General features: G+C 34.1%; 1 protein-coding gene across 3 annotated transcripts in view; it reads left to right on the top strand.

Annotated features, from left to right (window-relative positions):
* Nucleotides 1-26,557, top strand: part of ASAP1 (ArfGAP with SH3 domain, ankyrin repeat and PH domain 1) — a 133,731-nt gene that overhangs the window by 81,068 nt on the left and 26,106 nt on the right. For all 3 annotated transcript variants that reach the window (XM_062570624.1, XM_062570626.1, XM_062570625.1), the window contains 12 exons: nucleotides 327-413; nucleotides 5,083-5,183; nucleotides 5,652-5,721; nucleotides 8,402-8,489; nucleotides 9,701-9,749; nucleotides 14,194-14,357; nucleotides 16,009-16,142; nucleotides 17,145-17,236; nucleotides 18,028-18,214; nucleotides 20,001-20,086; nucleotides 22,183-22,298; nucleotides 24,586-24,653. In XM_062570624.1, the coding sequence (XP_062426608.1) occupies nucleotides 327-413; nucleotides 5,083-5,183; nucleotides 5,652-5,721; nucleotides 8,402-8,489; nucleotides 9,701-9,749; nucleotides 14,194-14,357; nucleotides 16,009-16,142; nucleotides 17,145-17,236; nucleotides 18,028-18,214; nucleotides 20,001-20,086; nucleotides 22,183-22,298; nucleotides 24,586-24,653 (1,242 nt within the window). The remainder of the gene's footprint in view (nucleotides 1-326; nucleotides 414-5,082; nucleotides 5,184-5,651; nucleotides 5,722-8,401; nucleotides 8,490-9,700; nucleotides 9,750-14,193; nucleotides 14,358-16,008; nucleotides 16,143-17,144; nucleotides 17,237-18,027; nucleotides 18,215-20,000; nucleotides 20,087-22,182; nucleotides 22,299-24,585; nucleotides 24,654-26,557) is intronic.

Here is a 26,557-nt window from a genome sequence, read left to right as displayed (position 1 = left end):
TAATTTAGTTGCATTAGATGTAATGAGTCATTAAAGGATAAGAGAACAGAGTATACAGAGTTGTGTATTCATTTTAGCTTTTGAAGTAATACTTTCATAGAGGGAGAATATGTAAGAATGGACTAATCCATGAAAATAAATTCAAATATCACAGAATAATTGAAGTTGGAAGGAACTTCTGGAGATCACCTAGTTCAGCCCCTCTGCTCAAAGCGTAATCAACTAGACCAGGTTACTCAGGACATGTGTAATGGTATATTGAAATGCATAAAATTTGTAATAAACATTGCATCCATTAAGCTTATAATGGCAATCTCTTTCCACAGATAAAGCAGACACAAGATGAAGAAAAAAAACAACTTACTGCTCTTCGTGATTTGATAAAATCATCTCTGCAGCTTGATCAGAAAGAGGTAAATAATTTAGACATTATTCTCAGGTAGAATGTGAATTTATATGAATTTCAAACTCAATTTTGTTTAGTCTATATAAGTATAGTTATTATTCAGAAGAGTTGGCCTATATGAACATAGTATTCAACGAAACTAACATGTAGAATATCAAACTACATATCAGTGAGCAAAAGTTTTATGTTAATTTTCTATTTCTGTTTAATATATGAAAAGAATTCTTTCTAGTATGAAAAGGAACAATGATGAATCATACTAGTACTTCTGTGCAATTTTATAATAAACGAAAAAAAAAGAGAAAAATAAGAGCAGTTGTAATGGGTCAGATAAATGCTTCTTCACTTCCAGTACTTTGGAAAAAAATAGAGTGATGGAATGCATACATCTCCCTAGTATTCTGGTATCCTGCAACCAGGCTGTGTTCAGTCTGCATGAGCCAGGTGATGCTGAGGAGGTTCGAATGAGAACTGGGGACTTGCTTTTACGTGTGTTTTCCATGTTGCTGTTCATCTGCTACTCCATATGCATTTTGTGATGATGTACTACTTCCCATTTCCTTTCTGTTAATGCTGTACCACAATGAAGATGATAGATAACTTGTATCTTAACCAGAAGCAAAGGGGAAATGCACACAATGTCTGCTACAGATGCTGTGGAATACTCGTAGAACGTAGGAGCAAGGACATAAACAGTTTTTATCAGTGATAATACATATGCGTCTTTATCCAAGTCAGTGCCCGATAGGCAGCGATGCTGAATATCTCATGTTGAAGGACTACAGAGCCCCTTTGTATAGATACCAATTTATTCCTACGTGCCAGATTTTTCTTGTTCCTTTGTTTTCTCATATATCAATCTCTGCATTCTTTACCTATACTCTTTGGTTTATTTTTCCTCAACATGCAGTGCTGCCATGGTCCTTCTTGATCTCTTCTATAAAACATCCCATACATGTATTACACTTGTAATCTACTTACTATCTGAAATTGCTTCTGAGCATGACTCGGGCTTGTTCACCATTGTTAAACAAAAGTTAAACAAAGAACATCGGAGTTCAAGAGCTATTTTAAAATAACTTCAATTTCGAGAGAATTTTTACTGCTGGTTTCCCAATGCACAGAGGAACGAGACCTGTTCTCTTCTTAGGTACCTTCCCCTTACCCCCACCTCATGCCACTTACCTGGGAAGCAAAGAAGTAATCCCTTTTCTGCTGGCTGCTGCATACATAGTTAAGTTCAAGCTTCTGCATAATCATCAGATCTGGGAAATAAAGTAGGACAATCAGGTTTTTATTCTGCAGTACTGTGTATTTTACATAAGTAAAATGCGTCGTACGCAAGTAGTATGTTAAGAAGTTGCTCATAAACTATCCTGAAATAGAAGAATTAAATGAAATTTTGCTACTTTCTTGGTTTCTTCGTTATATATATTGGATGTGTAGTAAGAATTCCTCTGTTTTAGTGAAAGTAAGCTTATTTAAAAAAAAAGTCAAATTCTACTGGAATTAGATGCATGTTATAATAGAAGTGGCTTCATAGGAATCAGCAAAATTGTGCAGCTTTTACAATTTTAGTTATGATATAGGCAAATTCTAGGACTCTTGAAGAATAATTTGTGTATTGTTTTATACATAATAAATATAAAAATAAGGTATTTGGCTTGAGAAGAGAAATGAAATGGTACCTTTGAAGGAAAAGGAGAAATACTCTGATTAACAGATATTCAGGCAACTCAGAGGAGAGATCTGTAATGAAAGAATCCACTATTTTGGAGAAAGTAGCTATTTAATCACATGACTTTTTCAAAATCAATGTAAAAGGTACTGTAAAAAGTAAGACTTTGTGTAGTTCCTCTGCATTAAAATCAGAGATAGCACGATGATACTCACAGGTATTGAGGAGCCTGATAAAGCAGCGTTTCTGCTAGTTAGGTAAGGTGTTCAGTGTTTTAATCCCCCCAAAAAGCATGTCAGCGTTCATTATTCATTAGCTCAGTGATGCTGAAACTTGGAAGATGGATGGCCTGAGTTTCAACTGTCAGTTCACTGTGTGTATCTGAATCTTCAAATATTTAAAACTGGGCTTTACTACAGCGACAGATGGCCTGGTTATTTGTGATCTCAGAACACATTTCCCTCCCCCCCCCACACACACACTCCTCGCATCGCTGCAATATAATCTCACTATAGCAAAGTTTATGCGTTAATCGGAGTACTGAAAATTGTGAAGAGAATGAGGTTTTCTCTGATGGATTTTTAAGGATTCTGAAGTACTCTTATCAAAAACCACTTTGCCTTTTGTGGGTAAGTAGAATGAAATAATAGAATTGAGAGCCTGGTTGTGTGCAAGGTTCCTGTGACCTTTTGTGAAAAAGAAGGAAATCAAAACCAGTAATTCCTGATAAATTGTTGTAAATTTTGCCAACTTTAATCTCTCTGGCACTATTAGATAAATGATGCGTCTTACCCATATCAGAATGACTTTTCATCACAAAGATGACAGAAGGGATTGCTGCATGACTATTAAATCCATTAAAGCATATGGGATCTTTTTGTATAAAAAGGATTATGAATGAAAAACTACTCTTCAGCACCTATGCATTCTTTCAGTAAAAAGCACTTTCTCCCCATTTGAGAATGTTTCATACTACTGATGCACTAAACCAGCTTAACTTCATTCTCTACACTTCCACGGTCCCGTATTGCAACCTCTCGTTTTACCTTTTCTTATGGTCAAGGTGTTCAGTGTTATAGTTACTTAAAATAGCTGCCCTTGTACCAGTGAAAAGCATTGCTGTAATCTTTGCAATTACCCATTCCTGGAAAAGCTTGCCTTGACAGTCTTTGAATCTGAAGTTGCGCAGAAGTGCTGGAACTGTAGTTTTGCTCTGGGAAGTGTGGTTTATGGTGACTCTGCTATGCATGGTGTTTCTTCCTATTCCTGCTTAACTCTGTTGGTATCAAGTTACTGTATTTTCTCTAATTTTGTGTAAGAATCGTCTGACTTCATACAATTACTGTGCTTTAAAGCTTTGTGAATTTTTGTTTAATGGAATAGTAGTATAATTTTAATTGTTTAAAATATTTATTTTGTATGTTAAAGTGCTGTTTATCAAACCTAAATCTGAAGAGAAGTAACCTGAGCACCCCTCTTAGTTTGATAATTCTTACTGAAGTGATTTGTGGCAGAAATTCTACTGTAACTATGATGAAATCTAAAATAGCATTGCTGTGCATATTTGGCATCATTTAATATAGACATCTATTGCTTGCTTTTATATCTTACTGTAAAAAAAATGTAACCGACAGCTTTACTTTTTAATATAGCAAATCTTTAGAATTATGTTTCATATCTGTTTTATTTACTAATTCTTTCTATTGCAATTTATTTCTCTAAATTGTTCCATCTTAATAGGTTTTATGTGGAACAGGAATTATATCTCATTATGTTCTTTTTTGGGATGATACCAATAGGGCCCTAATTGCAAAGGCAATTTGAAATTTATAACACATTAGCTGCTCGTTGGGATAGTTTAAGGACTCCTTGCTGACAGCACACTACACATAGCAATCTTAATGCTGCTTCTAACCCCAAATACCAGTTTAACCAAAACACCTTTATGTAGACTCACACAACAGATTTGCTCCAGAATGAAAAATGTTTATAAGAACCCAAAATAAAATAGGAGGGTGTAATCTTCAATATGTATTATTTGTTATAACTTTTTCTCATTCAAAGCATATTTTTTTAAAAAATATATCTCATCTTGCAGTATTCTTAGCTGTTTTTATGAAGCCAAGGTCGTATATGTAAAATTACTGAAAGAAATTTCTGAAGTGTAAGGTTGCGCAGAATTTTGTCGTGCAGTTTCGCTACTTGGTGAGCAAAAGCCCCAGTGTGCCTAAATAAAGAATTGATGCCTTCTTTCTAGTGGTGCCGTTGGGGAGGGGGGCAACCAGTTGTTTTATTAAATATGGAGGCTACAAAATGTATCCTCAAGGAACATGTTTTTTAAATAAAATAATAATTCTTTTTTAAAATTCTTTGCTTTCTCTCTTTTATTGCTTTTGCCTTTCGTGATCGAAGTCTAGGAGAGTAAGTCAATGTTTTAATGAACTTCTGGGTTTTTCTTTGATGTGCTTGTAACATGTTAATAGATTGATTTCACTTAATTCTTTCATTAGATCAGGCCAAAACTTATTTCTTTTGACTTCATCCACTAAAACTCAACTATATAAATCTTTTTAATTGGATTACAAGCGAATGTGATTATTGGCACTAGTGTGTGTGTGTGTGTGTATTTATAAAATGTATATATATATGTATATGGATCTTACATTCATTTTCTTTTTGCAATTTGAGATGAGCCTTTTTCTTCAATTATGTAATACTAAAATTTATTTAAAAAACAAATCATTACTTTGAGATACAGATTGGTACCCATAGTATACTCAGCTCATAATGAATTGGTTACATCTTGAACGTGCAGTTGGTTCAAGATCAGGTAATATAAGAGTAAGCTCTCATATAGATGTAAAATACACATTAGAATTTCTCTTTTTTTTTAATGAACAATATGTTAGCTTTTGCCCAAAACCTGAAGTAAATTTGATTTAAAGGTTAGGAAAACTATGCACAGGAAAAAGCATTAATGACATTTTCTCTTTTGTAGGATTCACAGAGCAGGCAAGGAGGATATAGCATGCATCAGCTTCAGGGGAATAAAGAATATGGCAGTGAGAAGAAAGGTTATCTTTTAAAGAAGAGTGATGGGTATGTTTTTGGAGTGGATAATATAAAATGATAACTATTGCAGTGTTTATTTTAAATCATTAAAAAATATTAAAATATTAAATATTTTAATAAAAATATTAAATAAAATATTAAAATAAAAATAAAATATTAAAAAATATATTAACATATTTTTTTATTGTTATCTACTCTGTGTGCTTAAAGCACGTTCTCCTAATGCATATGTCTTAAGTACCCAGAATTTCAAAATTGGAATCTGATCCCACATAGGAAGCTAATTAATCTTAATAGCCATAGTAAATATTAAGAGTAGACAGCAAGCCCTTGTTTAAAAAAAGACTATCATAAAACTCCAAGTTGCTTCTACTTCATAAAAGTTTGCCTGCATCTCTTCCTTTCTCAAACATAATCTACTCAAAATGTTAGTGGGATTAAAAATATGTTTTGAAGTTCTTTCTTGTTACTGATTTTGTTGTTGTTCATTTGTAGTTTAAGGAAAGTTTGGCAAAGAAGAAAGTGCACAGTTAAAAACGGAATTCTTACCATATCACATGCAACGGTAAGCTATATTTGTATCTTTGCATTAAAAAGATAAACTAACATTATCCTTTCCAAGTGATTCTATCATGTTCATCTGTTACTGCAAAAAAAGGTGCCACTTCTACTTCAAACTGTTGAAATTCTGTAGATTGCCAGAAACTAAGAGACTGACTTAAGGAAATACTGCTATTGTTTTGCTCTCTTCTTGATTTTTTTTTTTTTTTTTCATAGTTGTCTGCTACTGACCGGTATGAAGGACAGAGTTCAGGTTAGATAGACTCTCTTATGAGCAGTATGCATATTCTTACCATACCTCTGAGATACCGGATGTGATTCATCTGAATAAAATAGGTGTCAAAAGTATAGCTGTCTGCATCAGAGCAAGATGCTATAGATACCTTTTATGGCCAAGGTAGAGCTAGTTAATGCAGTCAAAGGAATCTGTGTTGTCAGTGTAGTAACTTCAAAGTAATGACTGGGCAGTACGCAAGCTGTTCTTAATTTAATTTTTTTTCTTTTTACCATATCATATCTAATCTACATACTTGATTACATTTCTGATCTTTGAAGATATTTTCAATAATTGTTTGTGTCTTATGGCTTCAGGCGTGTTATTTTCTTAAGAGTAAATCTAGTTCCAGTGTATTACTAAATCGGATCTCCGCTCACTCCAAGTACTCTGTAGCAAACTCAGACATGTCTTTTGCTTGACCTACTTTAATTAGTTAAGGTTGAATTCTTTTCTTTCTAAATTTAGCTCATCTAAATTGCTAGATAGTTTCAACAGATGATTTCTTGTTTCATGTTTCTGCAGTAACACATGTAGAGTCCAGGGACTGATAGACTTCCTCTTTCTTCCCCTTAATTTGTTCCAGCATTTTTTTTAGCTGATGAAGCAAGCTGAAAAATAGAGATGGATATATATCCCTGTAGAAACATTTACCTGGTGCATTTGTTCTGAGTCCTTTCTCTAAGTTTTCTAACCTGTAGATTTTTCACAAAATGACCTCTATGCATGTTTTTCCCCTGTTTTGGGGGAGAGGGGAAAAGAAGCCTTATTATTTTTAACTGCAGACAAGTATAAATACCTGGAATTGTTGAAAATGCTAAGATACCAAAAGTCTGCAAGGCACAAGATTTTTTTCTTTTTTAATGCATCTCATGAAAGCTGACTTTTACAAATTGTTCTAAACTATTATAAAGGAAGATTGATTAATTGCTTCTAATGTTTTTTTTTTTTTTCCAGTGAGCTGCTCTCAATTCATAATCAATTAGAAATATCATTGTGGTTTTAGTATATTTTGCCTCTTGATTTATTAACAGAAAGGTTATATTTTGCATCAAGTTATGTCCATCATCTCATTTTTACCTGCTAGAGAATTAAATTCAGATGATGGTAGTCTAGAAGAGAGACAAAACTTCAAAAACTGATAAGGCAGTCATATATTTACTCCTTCACAGAACTGTTGCACCTGGAGCATTTAAAAATTAGTTTGTCCTGCCAAACCTTTGACAAAGAGAGAAGTAAATTTCTAGATTTAGTATATTTGTTTTACGGTATTTTTATATTTGGATTATAATTTTTAATGTGAACATTTGTAAAATCTCAGTTCAGAAGTAGTTATTGTTAAGTAGCGTGTCTTGTGTCCAGTTAACATCTGCCAGCCGTGTTGACTTTTATCTGGTATCTATACAGTTTTTCATTAAACCTGTGTACACCCGAAATACGTATTTAGTTATTATGGCTTAAGGAACCTAATTATAGCAGAGAATTTTGGTGGTTATATTTACTCTAAACGTCAGAGCTCCAGCTCCTAAGTGTGTTGTGCTGCATGTTGGTAGGATTTTTGCCCCTCTAAAACACATTAATGCATTACAAGCGTAATACATGCCAAACAATTAAAAAAGTAAGATAAAAAGCAATGTTCTATCCTCAGTTATTGCTGCTGCTTTACTGGTTGTCCTTTCTTGTTTTTTCTCCTGATGCATTTCTAATTGTCTGAAATTTTGCTTGCTTTCCTCTGCCAGTCTTTGCTACCGTGTTTATTTTCTGCAAGATGTGTATAATGTTTGACATACCATAAAGTAGTAAATTACAGGCTTGCATGCAGCTTGCTTAGGTACAAACATTCAGAAAAGGATTTAAAATGACAGATCTCAATCATGTTAATAATGTTTCTCAGACAAAAGTTACTGGTACTATTTATCTGAGTACTTTCTAACTCAAAGCCGTATACTAGAAATTAAAAAGATGACAAAAGAATTAATAAAACAAATTGTTTTTTCGGGATTTTTTTTTAATTGGTACTGGTAGTATCTTTTCCCTTTTGAATTTTTAGGATTATATCTTCGATTATTTAAAATGAGAAGAAAATCAGAATATGAGCATGCTGTAACAAAAAAAAAAACAATAGTTTTACCGTTGTTTGTGAAATACAGTAAGAAAATTAAGTATTAGCATATTTTAAATGAAGGTTTATTCTCTTAGTCCCTATGAAGTAGTCAGGGAGAGCTGCTGTGAAGTTTCTAATTTTGTTTTAAATCTGTCCATTGGGATAAAACGTCATGTTAAAATGTTTTGGGTGTGTACGTATGTGCATACTGATATTTTAAATTAGTATCACACATGCACACACCCTAGAAAGGAAAAGCAATCCTATAACAAGAAATTTTTAAAGTAAAATAAATTTACTTTTTAGTCCAATAGGCAACCAGCTAAACTGAATTTACTGACCTGCCAAGTGAAGCCAAATGCTGAAGACAAGAAGTCTTTTGATCTAATATCACGTATGTAGCAACTTATAGTACCATCTTGCATTATGTGGGATTTCCAAAAAAAAAAAAAAAAAGAGAAAGTTTTGAAGCCAAGCAGTTGCCAGATACTTAAGATATTTTCAGTGAAAATAAGACTTCAAAATTCAGATCTCTATCCAGATGCATGTAATAATGTTTACTCTCCTGAGTACTCTCATCTGAGTATTCAGATCAGAAATGTGTATAGAACTTCGGTATTTTTTTTGGCTGGGGTGCTGGGAAGGGGAGTATGTTTGTGACATTAGCACTGTTAATTTGTGGCAAGCTATGAAATGTGGTGTGGTTCGGTGAGACGTTTATGCATGTTGTGCAAATCATTCGACAGTATACACCAGGAAATGGAAAACACTTTTGACCTCCTCTTATTTTTTTGTCATTGTCTGCTCTGCTTATTGAGCCCTCCTCTGGGGTGTGGGGTTGGAGGGGGGGAGCAAGGAGAACCCAATTTCCCTTTTTATCCATTTTTCTATTTTTTTAGATAATCTTCTGTTTGTCTGAAGTAGGTAGTGACTTCTGTCTTCTCAGCATTTAAGCTGCTTTAATTGCGCATCTCGTCTCTTTGTTCTTCTGTAGCAGGCAATTGCATCTAGTCTGACTTTAGCTTCTAAGATGGATGAATCAATTTATTGTTTTCAGACTTCACATGTAAACTATTAAACCACAAACACTTCTAAGATTCTGTTTTTAGAAGCATGGCCTATGAACCCCTTGAATGTAAGAGCTAATACCCGGTTCATGTCTCACTTTTTTTTTTTTAGTTTTTTTTTTTTTGGGGGGGGGGGGGGGGGGGGGGGGGGGGGGAGGGGAACACTCCTTTTTATCCTGGACAAAAGGAAGAGTGTGTGATAGGGACAAACTTATTTTGCCCTTATCTGCAGGTTTGTCATCAGGGATTCCCTCTCAAGAGGCGAAATTTGGTTCATAAAATATTGTTGCTTGTTTTTCTTTGTATTTCTAAGCATAGTATTTCGAAATACGTACATATAGTTTAAATCAAAATGTCATCTTTCTCTGTCCTTCTTAATACTTAATAGCTTATTGAAAACAATTTTTTGTAAGTTAACATTGTAGGTTGGTTAATTGCTTCTAATGTCTTTAGTTGCCAAATAGGTTTTCATAACAAGTATTTTGATGCTTTAAAATTTGTCATGTGCCAAACATAAGGATGTATTTATTTATTTCAGATAACAGAACATACCACTTTCAGGCAGAAGATGAACAAGAATACGTAGCGTAAGAATGTTTATATTCTTAAAGATTATTTTGCTAATAGAGACATGCAAAATCATAAATTTCACTGGAAATAGTTTTTTCAACTAATGAAAAAGTACTATGTACTATGTGCTGCTTCTGCTGTTGTGAATGTATAAATGTAAATTGCCTTGTGTTGCAAAGACACATGGCTACAAGATTCTTTGAAAACCCTCTAAAATAAGCAAAGAAACAACCCCCTGCAATCTCTTCGTTACCTCGCCCTGAGATCCCCTTACCAGCTTTTCTCTTGAATATTGTTATTGCTCACATCTTAACAGTGGGTTGCGCAGGCTACTGCTGATCAGCTGACAAATCTAGGAATAAAGTCGCTAGTGAAAAGTGCAGCATGCCCGAGCCTTGCCGGCCACCGCATTCTTCAGAGCTGCTCCGCTTTTTTTCTTTTCTTTTTTGTCTGTATCTTAACAGAAGACTGTGGTGCCCTGTGTGTATTTTTAAGGTTTAGGGGATGTCTGCAGGGCCTTCCAATTGCTTGGAAGGAACGTAATGCAACTGCCACATCATTTGGAGGCACAGATGAAATGAGAAGGCTGGTGAGCTGCGTGTCCTGCTAGTTCCTTGTAGAGTCTTCCACCACGTTATGTTGACTCTTAAGAGTGCAAAGCTGACTTGCCGGTTGTGCCTTTTACATTCACTCTGCAACTTAGTTATTTTAGAAAGTTTCATGGCCAAGAAGAAAATAGTACTGTGATTTCTATTCAGTGATGCATTTGATGAATTATATACCAGATACATTATCTGCCATAAAATATTTTTTACAGTATTTCTTAATTTAAAAGGTGAAGTATATTTTCTTTGTCTTAATACATAAATGAAGGGCAGGAGAGTATGTCAGTGAACTACATCTTGTGATGGACTATTGAAATTCCAGGCTGGTTTTGTTTTCCACTAGATATATAGTTCTCGTTTTGTTTCCCACTGAAGTATGGTTTATCATTTTAAAGTTCAGTAGCTGAGAAAATGATGCGTACTGGAATATTTTTAATGGCGTTGTAAGCTCTAGAAGTTTCATTTAGCAAAACAGACATTGATTATGTTCTACTGTTGGAGTATATGCTGACAAACCAATTCAAACTAAGTATATTTTTGCCTACATTGGCACTGTGAGCCAACAACAACGACCCACTATAGCACTATTCAGTCAAGTGTTCTGTTTCAGAAGATGACTTACAAGTGACCCAAATAATTCTATGTACTGTTGAGATGGATAGACAAACTTTTAAAGCAAAACTTGTACAATATCTTTACACAGTTGAAGTGAAAAATATGAACTGAATTGCCTATTAATGTTTATGGAAAAACCTACAACATAAATGTTTTATATTTCTTATGCAGCCACTGAATAGGCCTTTCATGGCTTTATTATATAATGTGTCATGCAAATGTTATCCTTTGATTACCAGAATAGTTAGTTTAAGACCATTCAGTAACTCCTCAGTTAGCTGTCATCCTCTGGTTCCAATTTTCATGTATGTATGTAGGCATTTCCTCCTCTTTTTGCACTTAACAACTTTGTGTTTTGCTTTTTACTCACCCCAGTCTTCATGCTGTCTCTATTCTGTCTTGTTGGTGCACCACTTGAGAAATAAATGCATAAATACATTTTCAAATCATTTCCCTTCTAGCCTCCTGTCTAAGTGGAAAATAAAGCAAAACAACATTCTTTTTTTATTCTAGTCTTACCTTACCTTACTTCCTTTCCCTAGTGATCATTCTGAACTGATTCCAATATTTTAATAAATAAAGTCTAAAAAACCTCCCCTCAAACTACTAACAGAGAGATTTTAAAAAGTAGCTCATATTTGGTTATAGGTCTATCACTACTTTCTCCCTGAAACATTCGCTTAGTCCAGGTCATTTCTTGACTCTTACCTAGTGAGCACTCTATTGATCCTGAATTGCTGATTGACTCTCAGTTAAAATCCTCAATAGGTTATTAATTTCTCTAGTAGATAAAGTACAATAAGGGGAAGAAAGTGTGTGTGTATATATCTATATCTATATATATATATATCTCTTTATATATAAAAATAAATACCTTTGGATCCCTAAAATATAAGATTTCTTTAACACACAAAGTTGTAGATACTTTCTATTTTTTTTTGAAGCTGTTGATAGGACCAGATGTATTGTGGACATGATCTTTTACCGTTTTCTGGATGCCTATTTTAAAGCTCAAGAATATATCAAATTCTTTAAGAAAACACAGGTTAAATAAAGCTAAATGAAGTAGTATAAGATTGAACAACCCATTTTTCTGTATTAGATATAGTTGAAACCTGTTCTGTGAGACTTGAGTAATTTTAGAATTATTTGAAGGAACCATTGCAAAGTGATGCGATGCTTCCTACCTGGTAGCTTGATTTGGTGGCATTTTGAAATAAAGCAAATATCTATACTAGTTATTTTTAGGATAATAATAAAAAGAGAAACATCAGCAGCTATAAGACAGTTTTTATTCACTGTTGACATTGAGTTAATGTTCCATACTTACTAATCTGAATTTTTATTTCTAAGTGCACAGCGTGCCAGGAAGATCTACTTTTTGCCCAAATAGTGTTAGTCATTAAGAATGTGTCTGTTTGTGCATCCGGGTTAAATTGGCCTTGCTGATGATGTCTAGGAAGAGTGGACACGGTGATACCTTTTGCTCTGACTGTTCCGCTGATAACTCCAATGATCGGCAGTCCGAGATGGGGAATTCCTTTTAGCTGAAGAAATGAAATCAAAATATGTTCTTACAATTCAGTAACTCTTAAAGTAGAAATCTCTATAAACTAAAAGTTGGTTTAGTCGTGTCGTGTTTATTTTATTTACATCTAATCTTTTTTTAATTGTTATAGCATACTTGAGTTTCATTCTAACTAATCAAAGTGTAACCATGAAAAAAAATTATCGATAGATGTCAGAATAATTTTTGTCAGTCTCTAATGATTATTTCATTCTGGATATTTAACAACACTACTATAACAAACAGTAGCGAAAGACACTGCCACCTCTTGTTTTTTAATATCCCTGGATTTCATCAGCAAAATTGCAGAAGAACGCCATCTACTGTATGTTCATATCTTATAACAGGTGCTGTGAATATATTTGTGCGTATGTATGTATGTATATAGATATATGTGCATTACATAACACTTCATTGTTTTCAGTATGTAAAAGATTTTTTCCAAATATTTCAATTTCTCCATTTTATTTTACAGTTGCTTTTAGTAATCTTTTTTCTTTTTGCAAAAATAATCTTCTAAGTACAATCCCAAGGTTATTCTCAGCCCATAGAAGATTAAAATGTGCAAGTATGTGAATTATAGAACATAAAGTGCGCAGACGTGAAGTATATAAAGTGCACATAAGTGCAGTAGATCAGGCTCTGACCCTGCATTACAAGTTTACTTAGATATAAACTTTAAAGGATTACACTGGCAAATATATTTGCTTTATCATTTCATTGAAGGACTAAATACAACTGAAGCTATATTCTTAATATGTTCAGCTAGCCATAACCATTTTACCACATTTATTTATTTATTTATTTATTTTTGCCTAAAATACAGTTACTGTAAATGTAATCACATCTAAAAGCTCTGTAGTTGAGAGGACTGTTTTTTAACTTGCACTTTTCATAAATTGGATAACACTACATCTGGTCCTTTTGTAAATGTGCATATCCTCAGTAGGGTCAGTTTGCCCTCTCTGTTTCCATATTTCATGCAGCAGCCAGTGAGAGATTTATTTTTAATAAATTTTAAACATTCTTGTGTCACTAAAAACTGGTTGGGTGACTTGGGGCATGTAGGAGGAGTTATTACTCAAAACAGCATTGAGGAGTCTTGATTTGTTGCAGTTAACAGTTGCTCTTAAACTGTCCCATTGACAATATCATTCCTATCATCATCTCTTTTCAAACTCCTCATCCTGTTTGCTGTCCCAGCCGTTTTCATTAATTTGACTGTAACACTCTATTAAGAAGGTGCTTGCTGTGCTCTCAGTGAAGAGGGGCAGGCAATGGAGAAAGCAGTGATTATAACTTCTGCCTTTAGTAGCAGGATAGACTGTAGGAAAGTCTTAGATACCTGCTTTTTAGGCAGCTAAATTTACAGGTGCTAAATAAGACCTTTTTTCTTTCCCAGCTTGTGCTCCTTTGCGGAACCTGAGAACTCTACTGCTTTGACTTTAATATACCTTTGGTGAACAATTTTAGCATTAAGATTTCTTTTTTCTTTTTTGTCTTTTCTCATTCTCACTTCTTTCCTTTTGGTCTCCCACCTATTCTCCACTCAGTCTCTCCTATAATTCTTCCCTATATTCCATTATATTTTGTTCCTGTCAAGCTTTCTACAGTTCATAGATTCACCTGTATTTGCAAATGCAAATCTTCATTGAGATCTTTATCTTGTGCTAGATGGATATCAGTATTGACTAACAGCAAAGAAGAAGCATTAAATATGGCATTCCGCGGAGAGCAGAGCACAGGGGAAAACAGTTTAGAGGATCTGACAAAAGCCATTATTGATGACATACAGAGATTACCCGGGAATGAAGTCTGTTGTGATTGTGGCTCACCAGGTATCTCAGTTTGTTAATGTCATCAACTTCTTGTTGTGAGCAAAATAATTTCTTTAAAGTGTTTGTAGAGTGCAAACTAATTTTCTAAGTGATATATTGATCAGTCTTCAACCTATTTTTAAAAGAGCAAATATTGACTTTCATACATTAGTTTCATTTAATTCACTAAAATATTTTTGTGTGTTGTCTGTGCTTACTTCCAGCAGTTCAAGCCCCTCTGGAGTTTGAACTGTTCTTGTTGCACTGTCTCTAGATGCTTGTTGCACTTGAATGGAAGTTGCTTGGCATCACTGATCCTGTGCATGCTACTAAGTAGAAGTGAGTAATGCTTAGACAATGATTGTGGAAAATTTGACCTGGCCAGGATCTTACTCTGAGGTCTTATCTTGCACGAGACTACTAGAATTGCGTTATCAAAATCGTTGATATCGTTGGAATAAGTAGTCTTGTGCAAAGAAGTGGAGACCCAGAGCTGGAGTCCTATCAGATTATATCTTCAGAAATACGGTTACAGGTCAGTTATATGTCACTTAAAACTTGAGAACAGTTAAATTGTTGTAGAATACTGAATTTGTATGGTAGTTGATAGCTGTTACAACTTCCAAATCTAAACAGGCTCTTCAAGAAGGTGGTATTTGCTGGGATCTGAGTAGATGATGTGTATCTTCAGAAGATGTTTACTGACATAGAACTGATCCAAATTAAAAAAAAATCCTAAGTAAAAATACAGAGTTAAACACTGCAAAAGCATTATGTCAAATCCTTCAGTTGGTTCATTGAGTTACCGTATCATGTAAATCTGCGGAAACTTTGGAATACAGTTCTCATTCATCCTTTAATTTACAGTGAAGTTTTATTTAAGTTTCTCACTCCCAACCTCGGCTTGCTGCTTTGTACTGTTGATTTAATGCTTTACCAGTCTAAGATCAAGGAAGACAATAATTTGAAGACATGTATGTGTATAAGATCTATCTAGAGGTTTTATTTCTTCAAAAGACTGATCTTGCTTATTTAGCATCCCTAATGTAAGACCTATTCTAATATTACATGCAGATCTCCATGATGGTGTAAATCTTTATTGTTGTACTAGTCCCAGATTTCCTTAAGTTCCCTGTAATGTATTAACTGTATTACACACAGGAAAATAGTATGTTTAATCTTTATACACACACACACACACACACACACACACACACACACACACCACAGCTATCTATCTATATATAATGCAAATATATAAATAATATTTCTTCTTTTATCAAGAAAGTTTAAGAAGTGAGGATTAAAAGGTCGGAGGTTGCCAACAGTGGAATTTATTAGATATATTCCTTTTAAAAATGGAAACAAAAGCCTGCCTTCTTTCTACAAGAAACAAATCCTAAACTGTTCAAATCGAGTGGTTCCGTGTGGATGTAGAAGTCTAAATGCAGTGCCTTTTTGGCTGTCCCCAGTCTGAAAAACTAAATTCCATTGGCAGTGGTGTTTGGTTAAATTCACACTGTAATTTGGAGAAAAGTATTAGATGTTCATAGTTCACTTCTATTTGTTAAAATCTTAAATGAGGAGTCATTTCAGAATGTAATGATTTCTTACTGCTATAGAAAATTTCTACTTGGACTTTCATTAAATATTTTGGTTTTCAACTTTACAGATCCAACGTGGCTATCAACTAATTTGGGCATTTTAACCTGCATAGAGTGTTCTGGAATTCATAGAGAAATGGGTGTCCATATTTCTCGAATCCAGTCTTTGGAATTAGACAAACTAGGAACGTCGGAACTCTTGGTAAGCTTTTTTTTTCTTCTTCTTTTCTTTTTGGTCAACTGCTGACCTGTGTATAAGAAACATTAAGGTTTAGAATTTACGGTAACTTGTTTTTCAAGATAATGATTTTACAGAATATCTTGTTCATATTTTTATAAATATTCTATAGGAGGGTGGTTCTTATTATGCGTTACTGATGCTTTTGTCAATTTATCACTTTTCATGTTCATTCTCTGAGGTTTTACAAATTGAATATTTACTTACATTGTGACTGGGCAATCAGAATGTTAATTCTCTTTAGCTGATCCTGATTCCAAATCAAGGCAGTCTAAAATCTCATGTGGTTTAAGAAAAAAAAAAGAAAAAAAAATGATTTTGACAGAAAAAAAATTGGATACATCTTCTAATTTGACAAACGAAACACTGTAATGTTTATCTTAAGAAAGGAATTGGATGGAAGTGTGTGGTGGGTAGGTGTTTGTTTATTTATTTATAAAGTTATGAGGTTTATTTCATCAACTGTACATGACTGATGAATGGAGACTTATTAGAGAAGCTTTATAAAGGAAAACAGAAGGAAGATAGAAAGTGATTCTAGGTTATATAGAGATTTAACATTACCACTAGTAACTTTTTGGAAATCTCAAATTGCTCCTAAACTTACTGTTCATTTAAATCAAATTTTACTAAGCAAGAAAGTCCAATATGTCTGAACTTTTTTTCCAGAAGTAATTTCTAATGCTGTTTCAATGTTTGTGCTGCTAGTTCATCATTCTGTTTTTATATATGAAGCAGATTATTTTGTAATACAAATAATTAGCTTGACAGTTAAGCTTACTTTATAACAAGTGCTAGGATGATAGGACTTATATTTTAAAATAAGTTTTTAACTGTTTTACATTTAGATGTAATATTATGCTTTTATTTTGCAATTCTTTGTATTCTATATTTTATTAGTAGTGTGGAAAATGTGCATTATGTCCAGTCAAAAAAACCCATATAACTTTTTTCTTTTTTTCCCAGCTGGCCAAGAACGTAGGAAATAATAGTTTTAATGATATTATGGAAGGGAATTTGCCTAGTCCTTCACCTAAACCCAGTCCATCAAGTGATATGTAAGTTCTGAATCTGTAAATTTTTTAATATTAAATTTTTCTGTAGAATGCGTATGTGGATGTTAAAAATCTTAAGTTATAGTCAAGCTAGAGGAGGATTAAGACTGGAGAAGAAAAATGGAGTTTTTTACTCCACCTGTTGAGTTTCTTAGATTTTAGTCTTTTGCTGTGTAGTCACACTTTACTACCTCAGCTTCTCAATGTAGAAGGTTAATTTTCAAATACCCTAAGTCTGGGTTTGTGTAGATTGTGCTATAGAATATTGAATGTTTTCCAGTCTTGTAGCACAACCTCAAGTGATAAACAGTGTTAGAGCAAATAACACTAATTTCAGAACTGTCTTGAGAGGATGATAAATTTTCTTTCCTTCTTTGGTACAGAAGATGAACAGACCACGTAACAGATGTGGTTTTGTCAGCAAACAGTTTAATTTTCTTCTGCTGTTCTGTACCTGCTTCAGTGTTTCTTCCTTTTTCATGTTTTATCATGTTTTTAACATATGGATATGTTCCCATGAAAAATCATATTTCAGGCTTTGGGTTGTTTTCTTTAATTGTAGCCTCCAAAGTAAGGGTAACTTTCTCGTATAATGAGAAGACAAGGTACAATTAAGCATGTATCTTATTTTGAGGAAGAAAAACATGCATTGTAGTAATAGATAAAAGAATCTTTATCTGATAGTCTTGGTCTTCACTTCTGAGTTCCTGATTTAGGCAAAGTAATTTAAACTTAAATCACTGACCCATTTTGCAAAAGACTTCTAAACCAAGTTCTATTCTCACACCTCCCAGGACTGCACGTAAAGAATTTATCACTGCTAAATACGTAGATCACAAGTTCTCTAGGAAGACTTGTGCGTCCGCAGCAGCTAAACTGAATGAATTACTTGAGGCTGTCAAATCCAGGGATTTACTTGCACTAATTCAAGTCTATGCAGAGGGAGTAGAGCTAATGGAGCCACTGTTAGAGCCTGGACAGGTAAGCGCATCGGGTAAACAAAGCCAAGAGCATTGTAAGTAATACGTATTTGTAAAATGTCCAGTACAAGGGATTACTGCCTTAGGTGGTGGAAGAACAAAAATAAGATGAAAATGGTGTGTGGGTTTTTCTTTCTTTCTGCCTCCCTGCCTCCCTCCCTCCCTCCTTCCCTAATGTGACATCCTTGTAGGGAGGGAACACGAAGATTGTGTCTGTTGCCAGTGATTATTCTGAAGGAGCGTGAAGGTGCTATAGTATGATGATGTGCCTGCCGTTCTAGGTGTAACTATAGTAACAAACACCTGCTCTGCAGTACTTTTGTTTTGGAAAAAATGGACCTAAAGAGAGAGGGCTTAATTTGATAACCTAGGGTCAGCTGATATCATAGACAATATCACATCTGCTCTAAGGAACTGAAGGCACACATTACCGAAATGGCATGAGGTGGCATACAGTATACAAGTCTTTGCTCATTCTGTGTAAAAAAAATAGTAAATCTAATTCCTTCATAGCTTGTGATAAACCATTTAAAGAAATAGATTCTTTTTCTCAACCTTGAAAATGAATTTTTCCCTATAAAGTTACAAATGCTTGCAGTTTCTGCTGAAGCCAGTGGCAATTTCTCTGAAAATCAGTCCAGTTTGTTTGAGATAACTGCCTCAACCATCCATGTAGAAACGTTGCTCAAGAGTAATGTAACTTAGTTTTATGAAGACGTGATGCTGCGTAATCGCTCTGTTGGGAGTGGTTTTTTGTTGTTAATGTTGAACCCAGCTGTGAAACTTGTAACCTGCTGAAATGGAGAGATCTCAGAACTTTTTTGGTAAGTTCTGTGAAAGTAGTTAATTTAGTAGAGGACAAAACACAACTTTGTTTCAAGTGGAGAGTACGAGTTTAACATGATCTAAGCACTTCAAGTATCGTGGAATGCATATTAAGGAGACACATTACAAATTCTCTTAGCTACAATTTAAACTTTCTATTTTTGTGTCACTCGAAGCAGATACCATAGAATTACTTCCTTAAAGTTTCTTGGCTATTCGTCAGTGGTATCTAGAAAAGTACGAACTCCAACTGAAGCGTTAGTTAGGACATTTATAGTAGTTTCCTCCCACATAAGTTCTTAACGTTCTTGATGGTGATTAAAAGTCACAATTCCTACAAAGATGTGTAATCTTAACTATATGTGCTGTAATGCCCTTTGTGATCAGTAGGAATAAAAGAACCTGGTTTTCAATTAATTTCTGTCATACAATTTCTAAATTGAATTAACACAAGTTTTATATTTTTATATAAGTATCTCTATTACCTGTATGGAAGATAATACATGATTCAGTTTAAAAGATGTAATGCATATAATACTATGATTTGAGTATTTGTACATGTGCACACTAACATTTTTATAGGGAATAATGGCTATGCTTAGTGTTCACCGATATTGTTATTAAGCAACAAGTACTGCAAGCTCACTGTGTGTTCCTGGCTAGACAGGACCTCCCCATAGTTACTAGAATGGTTGAAAGCTCCCTCAGGAGTGTTCCACCAGCTAGAACAAGGGAAACCTGGTTTTGAGAGGGCTGTCACATCAAAAAGAGGGGTTGTATTACCTTTAAAGCACATGGTGCCTTTAGAGATCAGAAAGGCAATAGCTGTTTTCATCATAATTTCCGAATAAATAAGTAAGATTTATTGTAAAAGACTAACATCATCTCAGCAGAAGGTCTGGTATTATAAGCCTTGTAGAAGTAAGATGCAAAAATCTTAATTTTTTTGTGTGTGTGTTTAGGAGCCAGGTGAAACAGCACTTCATTTAGCAGTCCGGACTGCTGACCAAACCTCTCTCCATCTGGTTGACTTCCTTGTACAAAACTGGTATGGATTGCTCATTTGTCAAAGTTATTGTGAATGACAAATGCAGATACTCAAAATCATTCTTGGTGTACTTTGGATGGAGTTTGCTTATATCTTCTAATCATTCTCCTTAGCTATGTTTCAAAAGAGCATCATTTAATAACTTTAAGGTAGTGAAAGACTATTTAATGAATGAAAGAGAGGGGAAAAAAAGTAGAATTAAAACATGAGTGGCAGTTCTATGAAAAGAGAATGAAAGGAGAAACTATATAAAGCGTAAGAGAGAAGAGCATCTATTTGGAACTCATAAAAATATGAAACTTAATGCAAACAGTATAGGTAAAGATGGCCAGTAATTCTTGCAAATATAGGGACAGACTGAGCGGAAAGAAATCAGAATGGAAAACAAGAATCTTTCACAGAAAATAACGGATAAAAGCTAGGCTGACTTTGGAAAAGATGTCTGAATAGTTCATAAAGCGTATTAAAGCTTTTGAGAGCCTGGTGTTTTAAAATAATAGTTTTCAACACCTAATTGACTGGCTGAGCTAATCTTTGTAGTCAGCAGTTCCCTTCATAGGAGAAGGAAAACTTGATGAAAATATTTTCTTAAAAAAAGATCAAATGATGTAATGGTGCATTACTTTTAATATAAGTCACCATATAAAGATGTTTTTTATGGCTCTGTAAATATATGTACTTTTTTTTATATATGTCACCGTATAGGTAATCATTAAATGAGATGAATTCCAGTCCGTTTCTATAGTATACTAAGAAAGCAGCAGCAATCCTGTGCATTATCAGACTGCAGCTTTTAACAGAACAGTGAGAGAGAAACCTAGAAGATTCATCACAGCCGTCTGGAGCAGGGAGAGGGCCTTTGGTTTGAGGAGTTCCCCCCTCTCTTGCTCTCACTCTGAGTATGTGAAATCATACCTGCTCTTGAAATGCAGTCAGTGAATACTTGTTTTTTCCTTCCCCTTTCTAATAGTTCATGGAGCATGGTATGTAAGCAGTATTAGAGAGGAAATTTGGTCCAGCACAGACTTGAAACCCTTGTTCCTGATGCTGTTTCTAGGGCTCTGCAGACTTGCTCTGTAACCTTTAACTCACCGAACCTTTATTCTGCCACTATTTCCTCTTGTTAAATGGACTGCTGACTATTTTAAATGTTATAAGAATTAAGCTACTAATTAATATTAGTATATTTGGAAGCTGTTTGAGATAACCATTTGAAAAATGTTTTAGAAGCCCAAGTTATGATTTTGAGCATTATTAAAGGATTTGGTATATTGGATTTTTTTAAATTAATTTATTTATGACACTATAGTTTCTTCAAACAGCCATCATTTTTTATTTATTTTTGTCTCAATCTGGAATTTAAGAGTGCATTTAAAACAAAATGGTCTCTGCATTTTAGGTATGCTTAGTGTTCAATATGAGTAATACTGATTGGAAAAAATATCTGTCATTTCCTGAGCATTTCATTTACGTAAATGTGTTATATTGATTTGAAAGTTGCTGATTTGTGTCTTTTTTTAGGAGCTGAAAATTGAGAGTATGTTTTTAAAAGTCCTGTTAGCTCCTGTGCATAGCCCATCTTTTTCTAATTTAGTGTGTAGCCTTATATTCCTTGTTGCAACCACCTTTTGTGCATCCTCACAGTACTCCTTCATAATTCCTTGCATTTCCAATGGTTTTATCGTATTAGGATTCTACCTGTGTAAAAATAATTTTTCATTTTTATTTATTTTTGTGTTATTTTTTTCAGATATCTTTATCTTTTTCCAGTCAAGTGCAATGACCTTACAAAGGAATAGGTCTAAATCTGAGTTCATTCTTTTGAATGAACATCTGTAGATGCTCAGTTGTTTTCAACCACTGCTCAAGGATTTCTAGCGATACACTTGGAACTGTAATTCCCAACAGTCTTTAGAAGTAATAGACACACTGTTTAATTGAAATATATTAACTCCCTACTTTGTATTTTTGCAGTATGGTATTTGTGTTACCATAAAGATTTATTGCTCACAGGGATGCTAGATCTAGAATGATCTGGCATGAATAGCACAGTATACAATACTTTCCTTGATTGTTTTTCTTTCTTTTGTGTTTAGTGGAAACCTGGATAAGCAAACAGCATTGGGTAATACAGTTCTACACTACTGCAGTATGTATAATAAGCCTGAGTGTTTGAAATTACTTTTGAGGGGGAAGCCAACTATTGATCTGGGTAAGCTCATTATTTAATACTGGGAAATAAAGATTTCCTGAAATTTCTTTTATTTTTTGTTACTCATTGTATCCTATTGTTTTAAGTGTATTTCTAAGGAAAAATAAAAGCTATGTTTTAGAAACTGTGTGTTAGAAAGATTTGAATTTCCCACTAACAAGCCAATAAGAAACATTCAATTTAGAAATTAAACTTATTCTTAGAAAATGTTTGTCACTACTGTATTTTAATATGGAACACTTCTGATACTTACTGGTTTTCTGCAGTGTTTTGTTTCTGACACACTTTAACTAATCTGGACTTTGTAAAAATTCACCTAATTGTAAAATTCAACTAATACTTGCATTGTTGTAATGTTTTAAGTGACTACTCATGTTAATTCCACTCTAGATGCATGTGAGCTTTATGTACACAAGAGTTAATTCTTTCTTTAATATTAATGTTAATTGGTATTGTGGCTTCACCCAGCATGCCCTAGCCCCCACTCTAGTTGACAGGGGAAGGGACTGGCTTTCTCAGCTACTTTTCTTCTGTTTGCTATCTACGTGTGAGCTATATCACTTGCTGTATCTGCATCAGTCATTCTCCTTTCATTAAAATTGGCATCTCTATAAACTGTTTGCTCACATTTTTTTGTAATCTGTAATTAATTAGACTTTCTGCTTTCCTGCCACGTCAAAGCAGTTAGAAATGTGTCCCTTGGACTCCAGCTCATCAGGCTCAGGAGCTGTCTGTCATATGCATATCTGTATAAAGATTTAGATTCTCCCAGTTGTTACTGTGGGAAGGAAGCTTTCTAAACAGTCATGTACAAGCTGAAGAGTATGGACTTTTCCCTTTCTTCTCTTTTGCATCATCTTCTGCCTCCCCAGTCTACAAACTTGCATAAGATTAGATTCGTAACTCAGTGGTAGAAATCATTGTTTTCCTTTGCTTTTCATACATCCTTAGAACACTAGGATGTTGTAACACTATCATAGGTCAAAGACTTTGACATGACTTTTTTTTTTTTTTAACAGATATGCCCCTATTTAATAAAATAAAAAATTAATTGAACAAGATAAGCACATCCATTGGCCCTTCTTTTGAACTCTTTACTAGGTGGATTCTGTAAGAGTGATTGATCTTAACTTTCTAGGGCACTGTTTCTTTCTTGAGATTTCACGTAGGATCTTCTTTAGGCCTCAGACTATCATGTTTATACTTACAGACTAAGCTATCTGTGTTTTAACTTGAATTAAGAAATAATATATTTGTTACTCCTCATATTAGAAGTTCTGATCCTCAGTTATTCCTTTCCATAAGGAGCCCACATTCTTCCAGAAATCTTCATTACTTTACCCTCTTTGATAGAAAGGAAACCCTCTTTGGTAGATATTGAAAGTGGCCTTTCTAGGTGGCTGTTTTGTATTTTCTAGAATTGACAACTGGTGTTTTTTATATAGTATTACACAGATTTGGCTGCTTGTGGAACCTCAGCTTAGTCTGACTGTTTTCAATGTCCAGTCAGAGAAAAGCTTTACAACCTGGATATGGGGCAGAGCATACTCTGGTCCAACTCCAGTATTTGCAGAAATACTGTAAGAGTAATCTTTACCCAGAATTTGTCCACATAAGATTTTAAGGAGATTTTTTTAAAGATTTGATACTGAATATATAGGAAGGATTGTATTAGATGTTGTGTTGGGGAACCTTCTAGAGGGCTCAGATATTGTCTTTTGTTTGGGCATTATTTTAAAATCTGAAGGATTTTATAGCCTTCAGAAAGAAAAAAAAATAGCTAGCAAGCATGTAAATAATTCCTGCCTTAGAACAGGACTTCTGTCTTCAGATTAAGGCTTTGGACAGTTATGTATCAGTCACTTAGAGTAAAATGTGGTGGATCAACATTTGATTTTTTTTTTTTTTTTTTTTTTTTTTTTTAGTCTGGGAATAGTTTTCTCTTCTGAGCTATCTTGCCTTGTCTCCTTGCCTTTTCTGATTATTTGTTTAAGAGTTTTATTGGCAAAGGAGTTGAGCAGAGGCTGAAATGACTACGTTTCTTTATATTCTCTGCTAGGATGGTTAGGAGGGATATGGGGACTGTCTCAACAGATGCTGCTGTTCAGAAAGAGCCTGATGATACATGAAGTGCATGAGCACTTAGAGTGGAATCTTAAGAGCTGCAGCTGCTATAGAGTAAATAGACATTTTTAATCACTTTTAGAAGTTACTCTGCTAAGAATACTGAAACTTAATGATTCTTTAGACATCTCAAAGAATTACTCTGTTTTTATTAATTTTATAGTAAACCAAGCAGGAGAGACAGCTCTGGACACAGCAAAAAGAATGAAAGCTGTCCAGTGTGAAGAACTGGTAAGGAAGAAAATAAAAGAAATGAAGCTTCTAAAAAAGATATAATCTGTGTAGAATATCCTTTACTGCTATATCTCACACTTGGTATCACTTTTAACTGGCTGTGGAGTGGTCTAAAGGCCCTAATGCAGGGTGGTGTTTTTTTTTTTTTTTTTTTTTTTTTTTAGTACACTGTTGTCATTTTCTTTATAACTGCATGAGAAAAAGTTTATTTTCTACTGGAAATACTTAACTATTTAGCCAGCCTATTTGCAGCCCTTATATTTTAGGGATTGAGTATTTGTCTGAAAATCAGTTCCTGCATGAATCTAGGTCACTGAATTTCTTCAACTCAAAAATTCTGCTTACAGACATTTTTGTCAGGAGCTCAAATCAACCCCTAAAATATTAAGTCTATCAAGAGCTTTCAGGTCTGAATCTTTGCTTAGTTTTACTGTTTTGACTTTTTCTAGCTTGTTTGATGGGACAGTTAAGCAGTTCAGAGGTCCTGAAAGTCTGTTGAGAAGGAGAATTGAAACAAACTTAAACCTCGTTAAAGAAGAAAGAAGCAAAAAATATAGCGAACAAACTGAAGTGTAATGTTTGGAAGCTAGGGTAGCAAAAATGTTAAACACTACGGTCTTTGGGAGTTTTTTCTTTCTATTGATTGTTGCCAGGGCAAAAATTTCTGGAATCTCCAGAATGTATGTGTGGTGTCTAGATACAGAAACTTACTGAGTTTTAAGAAATAAAAGTATTGGAGCTAAGGGATTTCCCCAGGTATTCTAATGAAGCAGTAATCCAAGAGTAAGGATTCTGCATTAGAACAGCAAATTTATCTGTCGTCAGCCATCTAAGATGCATGACCATCGTGCATTTAGTAGGCAAGTACTATCAAGGAACTAAAAAGCTTAAGGGCAAACTCAGAAGAATCCACAAAACAGTAGTCACCTGCCTCTTGATTCTGTTTCTCAGAACTCTTCACCTCTCATTTTGACAATCCAAGGAGAAGGAAATGTGCTCTTTCTCTGTAGCTGGTAACTTTAAAATATTTTATTTAGTAATTGAAAGATTTTAACATGTAAGAACTAAATATTGCACTATCAAGATATATTTTCCTTCAAAATTCAGAATTATTTTCCTTTTTTCTGGGAATCCAAGTTAACATTATGCTATGGTTGATAAGGTTGTACTCTCAATGACTTCATTACTTCCATGTCTGCTGTGCTATTACTTTTTCCAGGGTTATGAGTACTCTATCAGCTGAAGAACAACTTCTGTACAACACACAGTTGTAATGGATTCTTTTTTTTTCTTTGCAATATACACTTTAGTGAGTAATATCTGCCATTAGTGTGGGCCAGTTGATTGTGTTTAAGAACAAAGAAAAAAAGCTTGAATGTTGTCAGTGAGCTTATCTAACAGTTAATCATTTCAGTTACTGTAACTGAAATTCTGTGACTACCTCTCACTTGGATTTTCAGTTAACTATAAAGGAGTGGTTTATGCCTTTTGTGATTTTTTTAATTTTATTTTTGAGAGGAAAAACTATTTCTGTATTTTTCTTAAAAGTGACAATGAGATGAGGCTAAGACTGAAAGAAATATGAGTGAGCATATGGTTTAGCATGGACAGAAAAATGTAGAAGGCAATTGTCTAAATGCTTGCGGTGTAATAGATGTACTGAGCTGATTTCTGTTTTATGACTTAGCAACTGTATAATCCATTCAATTTCAATTAAATTAGGTGCATTAATACTTATACAGCAGGTTGAAAAAATACTTTCTTACCTCTGCCAAATGTTATTTAGGGATGATCTTGACTGATCACAGGCTCTCTTGAATCAACTATTATAGAGATTAAGTTTTAAAGGATGTACAAGAATAAAGAGTGATGGGAGTTCTGACTATTGAAATGGAGAACTT

The sequence above is a fragment of the Rhea pennata genome, chromosome 2, assembly GCF_028389875.1.
Source record: "Rhea pennata isolate bPtePen1 chromosome 2, bPtePen1.pri, whole genome shotgun sequence".
Classification (NCBI taxonomy): domain Eukaryota; kingdom Metazoa; phylum Chordata; class Aves; order Rheiformes; family Rheidae; genus Rhea; species Rhea pennata.
Note: the sequence above shows the minus strand (reverse complement) of the source record. Positions and strands in the feature narration are given on the sequence as shown.